General features: G+C 38.8%; 1 protein-coding gene across 1 annotated transcript; it reads left to right on the top strand.

The window, feature by feature from the left end:
* The first annotated feature begins 3523 nt into the window (after window positions 1-3523).
* LOC121367664 lies at window positions 3524-6423 on the top strand. The gene is made up of 2 exons (XM_041491975.1): window positions 3524-3691; window positions 5045-6423. The coding sequence occupies exon 2, from the start codon at window positions 5071-5073 to the stop codon at window positions 5440-5442; it is 372 nt and encodes a 123-aa protein (XP_041347909.1). The 5' UTR covers window positions 3524-3691; window positions 5045-5070; the 3' UTR covers window positions 5443-6423.
* Window positions 6424-8419: the final 1996 nt, after the last annotated feature.

The following is an 8419-nucleotide window of genomic DNA, read 5'->3' as shown; positions in this document are numbered from 1 at the left end:
ACGAGTGCAATATTCTAAAAAGCCAGAGTTTAAAATAGTTAAATGCATTTTTGTTACATTTTATACTTCATATGATAGATAGCAATCGGTTTTTATTGTATCAATGTCAATGAGATGTTTGACTTTATCATTGCGTAGCACCATTGAACAGCCAAGCAGCTCACTGGAAACTTTATCCAACATATGTCGGATATCGACGTGTGATACCACAGAACCAATGCAGTGTGCCCTCTAACGGCTGTGTGAGAAATATATTGTCTTCAGAAAACCATTTAATTTATCTATAATTTAATACGCAAGACCTTTTTAAAGGGACAGACGCTAGTTTCAACCCGTGAAAATTAACACTACGTTTAATTAATCTACAAACCTGTAACACATTTGGATAAAGTTACAATTAAGTGAAACATGAGTCCGTGACTTTGAAATGGTGAAATACCCTAAAAAAATAAAACTCGACTCCATAACTGTTACTTCTCAGACGCACGTGCGTTTTTAAAATGATGAGAAATGCATTTTGTGATATTAAAAACATCAGGATGACCAAAAACACTTAGTGTTTAAAAACTGGGGTATGTCCCTTTAACAGTTTTCGATCGTTCCGACCGCTCGTGCTCTTTTCATTTGTACTGCCGACAGCATTCTTTGTGCTGAATTTCATAAGGATCTTTTTTGCGCGCTCAGGTCCAGTCGACTACGGTACACACAGCTAAATTTTGCATACAAAGGTGAATTCCATAAATACAACAGTAATGGAAGGAAGGAAATATTTTATTTAACGACGCACTCAACACATTTTATTTACGGTTATATGGCGTCAGACATATGGTTACGGACCACACAGATATTGAAAGAGGAAACCCGCTGTCGCCACTTCATGGGCTACTCTCTTCGATTAGCAGCAAGGGATCTTTTATACGCGCCATCCCATAGACAGGATAGCACATACCATGGCCTTTGATGTACCAGTCGTGGTGCACTAACTGGAGCGAGTAATAGCCCAATGGGCCCACTGACGGGGATCGATCCCAAACTCAACAGTAATGGAGGCAATCATACAACGGCTGCCGTGTATAAAATCCTCGGCTAATGAGGATTGGCTATCTACACGGCAGTCATTTATGTTTTGGAAAAAGCCCACTGTAAGGCAATGACACCCGATCTAAACTTTCCCATGCATAGCATGGGTTACTTTATATAATGGTGTAAATCGCATAGTATAAGACTAAGTGAATGAAAAAAAAAATCAGTATTGTTCTACCCTTTGCATTTTCGCTTGACGTTAGTTATAACCATAGACTATTGTACACTTCGACCCCTTCATAATTTTTCTACTTGGAAAGAAGCCACAGCTATTTTTTTTTTTAAGTTATTTTCGGGCTTATATCCAATTAAAGTTCAAGCATGCTGTCCTGAACACACACCTTAGGTATCTGGGTTGTCTGTCCAGTATAGTGGGTTAGTGGTTTAAGTGTGTGTGTGTGTGTGAGAGAAAGAGAGAGAGAGAGAGAGAGAGAGAGAGAGAGAGAGAGAGAGAGAGAGAGAGAGAGAGAGAGAGAGAGAGAGAGAGAGAGAGAGAGAGAGAGAGATGTAAATCGCATAGTATAACACTAGCTGAATGAAAAAAGTGTGTGTGTGAGAGAGAGAGAGAGAGAGAAGAGAAGAGAGAGAGAGAGAGAAGAGAGAGAGAGAGAGAGAGAGAGAGAGAGAGGAGAGAGAGAGAGAGAGAGAGAGAGAGATCAGCTAGATAACCTAGATAATGGTGTAAATCGCATAGTATAAACACTAGCTGAATGAAAAAAAGTGTGTGTGTGAGAGAGAGAGAGAGAGAGAGAGAGAGAGAGAGAGAGAGAGAGCGAGAGAGAGAGAGAGAGAGAGAGAATGGTGTAAATCGCATAGTATAACACTAGCTGAATGAAAAAAGTGTGTGTGTGAGAGAGAGAGAGAGAGAGAGAGAGAGAGAGAGAGAGAGAGAGAGAGAGAGAGAGAGAGAGAGAGAGAGAGAGAGAGAGAGAGAGAGAGAGAGAGAGAGAGAATGGTGTAAAATCGCATAGTATAACACCCTAGCTGAATGAAAAAAGTGTGTGTGTGTGAGAGAGAGAGAGAGAGAGAGAGAGAGAGAGAGAGAGAGAGAGAGAGAGAGAGAGAGAGAGAGAGAGAGAGAGAGAGGAGAGAGAGAGAGAGAGAGATGAGAGAGCGAGCGAGAGAGAGAGAGAGCAGAGATAATGGTGTAAATCGTATAGTATAACACTAGCTGAATGAAAAAAGTGTGTGTGAGAGAGAGAGAGAGAGAGAGAGAGAGAGAGAGAGAGAGAGAGAGAGAGAGAGAGAGAGAGAGAGAGAGAGAGAATGGTGTAAATCGCATAGTATAACACTAGCTGAATGAAAAAAGTGTGTGTGAGAGAGAGAGAGAGAGAGAGAGAGAGAGAGAGAGAGAGAGAGAGAGAGAGAGAGAGAGAGAGAGAGAGCGAGAGAGAGAGAGAGCAGAGATAATGGTGTAAATCGTATAGTATAACACTTGCTGAATGAAAAAAGTATTGTTCTACCCTTTGCATTTTCGCTTGACTTTAACTATAACCAAACACTAGCAGGGAAGCCTCACTGTCATGGCGACTGATTACACGAAATTATGCATGGCAATTATTGAACCTAAATTTGTGCCCCTTCGCTGATTTCGGAATATCGTGCAATTAATTGTCTCTACTCATTCATTCATTTTTCTACCAAATTAAGGGAATAACCATCGTTTCAGTTACATTTCATTAAACCTATGAAACGCTGAAACTGAAGAATGTACGCGAGTGCAGCACGTTTCACTGACGTTTATTTTTACCTTTAAAAGACGAGCGGAAGCAACATGTAATTGCTTCGTTTTTTTGTGCATTCGGCTATTTCTGTGATAGAGTAGTACCATATAACGGTAATAGCTATGCAAAAGATATTCATGAGTCGAATTTACAAAGTCAGTTTTTGTCTAACATGAGTGTTACAACATCTAATTTACAATACTTAAACACCTACGTTTAAGAAAAACTAAAGAACAGAGAAAAAAAAGAAAAAAAGAAAAAAAAGAAAAAAGAAAAGCAAAACAAAAAACCAACAGGTTTCTGATCATTATTTCTACTGACTGAATTTTTAAAAATCACAGAATATACACAGTGTGAAAATATGCATTATTTTTTAAAAGTAAAACCAGTCAATCAAAGGTGAGACCCAGTATATGTTTTAGGTAGGTGACCAAGGGCAAAAGGTCACATGTATATGTATAGTAACTTAAACATCCTGCATTAAATAAATAAAACTGCCACCCATATATATATATATATATATATATATATATATATATATATATATATATATATATATATATATATATATATATATATATACTGTAATCTGATTATTATCAGCTCCACTGGTTAATATAAGTTACCTGTGATTAAAATAAATTGTGTTTGATTAGTATTACTACATGTTATGTATTACTATTATACCTGATTAAAACAGAGTGACCTCCCTTGATATAGCTTGCACAATACCAGGAAACGTAAACAGAGTTATTTTGTTCAGGGTTTTCTTTTGTGGTGCAATAATTGTATTGTAGCTGTTTTGTATATAAACATGCCGGTTAATGTTCTATGCCATTTGAAGACGACAAATGTAAAAGGACATTTTTATTTTGTTTCATAAGGTAAGAATAATTTAATTTCGTACTATACAAAACTTGGGTTCATTTTTATTTCAATTCTGAATAGATTTTCTGAATAGCTTTTCAGTGTGGTTGTTCACCTGATTAACTTCATCAGTGTACAGTCAGGGGCGCAGGCGTGGGGGTGGCGGAGGGGAAGGGGTTCTACCACTTCGGACGAAGTCCCCACTAAGTCTAAAACATTATTATTTTTTTAACAGTGCAGTATTAGGCTATTCATATAGTTGTCCAGGAAATATGTAGACAATGTGTTCGCTATAGTCCGTCCTACAATTCTATAAACATATTTTTTGGTAAATACTTTCAGTTTGGTTTGGCGTAAGAAGAAAAGCAAACGTTTTCTGGAAATAACACAAATATACTATTTGTTTGTGTCCAATTTATAAATCAGTCGGCTCAGACATGAATAACTTGTAAATTCCATAGTATTAAAAAGACGTTCCCTGTGGGACGGACCATAGGTTTATATTTGCCTACCCTACCCCCACATGTCCAGACGCTACGCCACGGTGACTGACAGCTCGTATGTAAGATGGAACCATCATGACGTTTGACATTCTAGTACTCTCACATTCTGGATTGTGACAGTTAGTCTACTAATTTTTGATTCAAATCTAATCAAATGAAATATTTTTTCCCACTAGGAAAGAATTTGGAATTATCATAAATATAATATATTCAAGCAATGGTTAGTACTGAAAACAGACCCCCCCCCCACCCCACCCACCCACGCAAACTACTTATATTTAAGGAGGTCGGAGAAATGTTATGCCGTTAAGCTGTTACTTGTAAATACTTTTTTTAAGTGGCATTCTTGGAAATTTCGATTTTTTTTCTTTTCATTTTGGCCTACCTGTTTGAAATGCTTCTCTTTTCTAACAGATATAGCCTAACACGTGTCAAAGTTATTCTTTGAACTATGAACATAGCTGAGGTGTAATTTAACAAATATTATTTTATTGTTTTAATAGAACACTATTAAACTAAATTATGTGCCTTAGCCTGTTATAATTTTTTAAAAATAAAAAAACCCAAACAAACAAAAAACAAAACAAAAAAACAAAAAACAAACAAAAAACAAAAACAAACAAAACAACAACACGCACCTAACACCCCCAAAAAAACCAAAAAAAACAACAAAACAAAACAACCCCCCCCCCCCCAAAAAAAAAAAAACCCCACACCAAACAACCAAACATACCCACCACCCAGCAACATTCTTTCGTTTTTTAAATGCATTTATATTTTTATTTACAAATAATGTTCTTCTTTCATTTACAAACAACAATTCTTAATCTTCCATGGGTTGTTGTTTTTTTTTTGTTTTTTTTAAAGATTTCAAATCGAAAAGTGTGGCCGCCATGTCTTCTGAATCCGTTCGCGAGGCTCTGAGACTGTGTAAAGAGACGACCACTATCGAGACTATAATTGACCTCACCAAACACAGCGACCCCCAGGTCAGACAGAAGGCGCTCAGAGAGATGTGTCCGTGTAGGGTGAAAAAGGACCACGATGCATTCTGGGACCGTGTCCTGGAAATGACGAATGACGAGGCTGCGAATGTCAGAGGTCAAGTCCTTCACACGTTGTGCGACGGGTCACCAAACCACATGGAGTTCAAGGTCACGGAAGCATTAGAAGACTTCAATAGGGACCCGGACTCAAATATTAGGAGAAAGGCGCACAAAGTTTTGACGTCATACAGAAGGACAGGAAAGTGGAACATCTTGTGAACCACTATAGTGTATTTCTTTTTAAAAACACCAAAAAACCCCAAACCCATTCAGTATTATTATCACGTGGATCTTAGGGTTTGGATTCAAAAGTACATTAACCTTTTAATTGCAAAACATTGAGTTAGTTTAACTGTCTGAGCAAGTTTACCGACCTGGCATGGTGCTTATCAAACTCAAGACTCTAATAGATTCTGATACTTTAATGCCATGACAACGCCATACAAATTGCATGCGTGTAACGTCATTTGATAGAGAGAATTCGGTGTAGTGACCTGACACTTATCAACTGAGTCGCCCTGTGTGGGAGTCGGTACCAGGATGCGAACCCAGTACCAACCAGCCATAAGTCCGATGGCTTAACCACTATGTACAGCCTTGAGGCAGGTACCACATCTAAATCAAAGACTGCCAACAATAGATGTATATGTTTAGAAATAAATCTAACCACATTGAGTTGCTGATCTTGTCCACGTAGGGGATTACATGATTGGTGGTAATTAGGCACTAAAGGTGACTGGGGGTGAAGTATTTCTGGAAGTAATTACTGGTTGTAAACATTAAATCATTATTACAACACTAAATATCTTTCTACATTTGCCTGTCCTTCACACACTAAATAACGCGTTTGGAATATATATTTAACCTGTTGTATATACATCAATTTATTAAGAGGTTGTTTACTTTGTTAGCGGAATGAAATGAAAATGACCTTGAATTTTTATTTTAGTTTCGACTGCTTAGCCTACAGTTATTATGTCTGCTTTGATCATGCTTATGCCTCTGAAAAAACACAGGAAAAAAAAAATTATAATATAAAAAAATAAAAAAAAATAAAAATTAAAAAAGGAAAGAAAATAGCTAGAGAACAATCAGCGTTGTTTCAGGGTTGATTTGTAATTAGTTTACAGGGTGGGATTTTTTTTATGATTGCTTTTGTTTGTTGTTGTTGATGTTTTAAATAAAAAATGTTTAAACAAATGTTAAATGCGTTGTATAAAATAATATACAGAAAGCAGCTACATTGTAGATATGAAAACATTTAGGATTTTAGCGTAATTTATAATGAATGAAAACGGAATATTGTTAACATGCATTTGTGTGCATTGTGCATACAGTAGAAATTATTGATAATTAAGCTTAGTCTTTAGCGATGTGGGGTTTTTGGGGGGTTTTTGGGTTTTTTTTTAATCTTGACAACAAGCATTGCTTTTAATGTTATTTTAATCCCCAGGACCCAATTTCACAAAACATCGTAAGCCTAGGTTTGCACGTAATCGTAAATCTACGACTAATCAGAGGCAGATCCGGGGGGGAGGGGGGGGGAGGGGGACCAGGGGAACGCGTCCCCCATAATTTTTCAAGTACCCTCAAAATGTTCAAGTGCCCTTTTTGTTTGTATAAAAAAATGTTTTGCACGTAAGCATTTTAGCTGCATGAAGTTAAGTTGTGCGTGTATGCGCAAGTTTGCAGATGTGTGTCTGTGTTACCGAGTCTCAATGGGGTTCACAACTGCCCCTTTGTATCGTGTTTTTATATATAACTTTCCTACCTAGACAGAGCCGCTCCTAGAATAGTTCCAGTTTAAGTTATAATTTACAAATGCCCCTTTGTATCGTTTTTGATGTATAACTGCTCTACCTAGGCAGAGCCGTCCCTAGAATAGTGTCCTTTAAAGTGATAATTTTCAAGTGCTTACAAGTGCCCCTTTGTATCGGTGTCAAAGGGAAACCGATAGTAAAACTAAATAAAAGAATAAAGTGAAAATTCATATAATAACATGTTATTAAACTGAAGACTAAAGGCTAGAACAGCCAATATATTCTTCTAGACTTGCATTGTTTTTTAAGTAAAATATAATGCAGTATAAATAGACTAAAGGTAGAAATGCGCGTGCTATAGTAAACTCTTCTGGGAGTGGCAGTCCTCTTTCAGGCGATCAAAAGGGATGAAATTACAGTTGTTGTTGTTGTTAAGGGTTTAACGTACATATATGCCACGAAAAGCTTCATGTACGCCTGTCATGGGCTTAATCTCTGACTTCGCCAGTGACTAAGTCCAGGACAGGGGGGGGGGGGGGGGGGGGAGTTTGAGGTGGGCGGAATTTGGAATACAAGTATTTAGTAGTGTCCAGCGACTGCGCGGACCGACTAGTAGACACCGAAAATGGGCCGTGTTCTGACTGGCTGAATTTCGATTCCTTCGGGTCTAGCTAGAAAACCTATGTCTACGGAGACTAACTGCACCTAGCATCATGTCCGGACTATGAATTTAAACCCAAAAATAAGTTTGACTGCTCGGCCGAAAAGGTTTTATGGTGATTTGAGCAATTGAACGGGCGCCAAAGTAAAGTGCGTTGGACTATTTATAAAAAAAAATAAACATAAGAATTTAGAAGCTCGATCGAAAATGTTTAAAGTCCAACTAAGCCCAAAGGAGGTTACCTGTCCTAGTTAAGGTTGGTTATCTCGGGGATCCTGGAGTTGCTCGGAGTGTCGGCAGCTGGTGTTGTCGCTGGCGTAGAGCCTGTACTACCGTGGAGTAACCGGGGCCGCAGACTGCTCTGAGCATCTTGTGAAGAGACCTGTTGTCCATCTTCAAAACCATGACGCACTGTCTATATGTCTGGTCCCTTCGATGGGTCACGATCACTCCCGGCGTACTACCAAAGGTCTTGTGGTGGATTTCGTAGCTACTGCCGTCCTCCATTGGCTTCCAGTCGATGTTAGCGAAACCTCCCCGGAGTTTGGTCGGTTAAAGAGTGTCCCCTTGCATGTACGGGTGGAGCTGATGGCGAAGTCCACCCAGGGCCAGGCTCCATTCGTCCTCGTCCTCGTCCTCGTCCTCGTTCTCTTCCTCTTTCAGGGGGACGGATTCCGGCGGCGGCTTGGTCTTGGCTGGTTGGGTGGTCGGTGATGACGCCTTCCTTTTTGGTGCCGCCACAGCAACAAATCCTGGTGACGACTCAACGGGAGCG

This window comes from Gigantopelta aegis, chromosome 1 (assembly GCF_016097555.1).
Source record: "Gigantopelta aegis isolate Gae_Host chromosome 1, Gae_host_genome, whole genome shotgun sequence".
Classification (NCBI taxonomy): Eukaryota; Metazoa; Mollusca; class Gastropoda; order Neomphalida; family Peltospiridae; genus Gigantopelta; species Gigantopelta aegis.
Note: the sequence above shows the minus strand (reverse complement) of the source record. Positions and strands in the feature narration are given on the sequence as shown.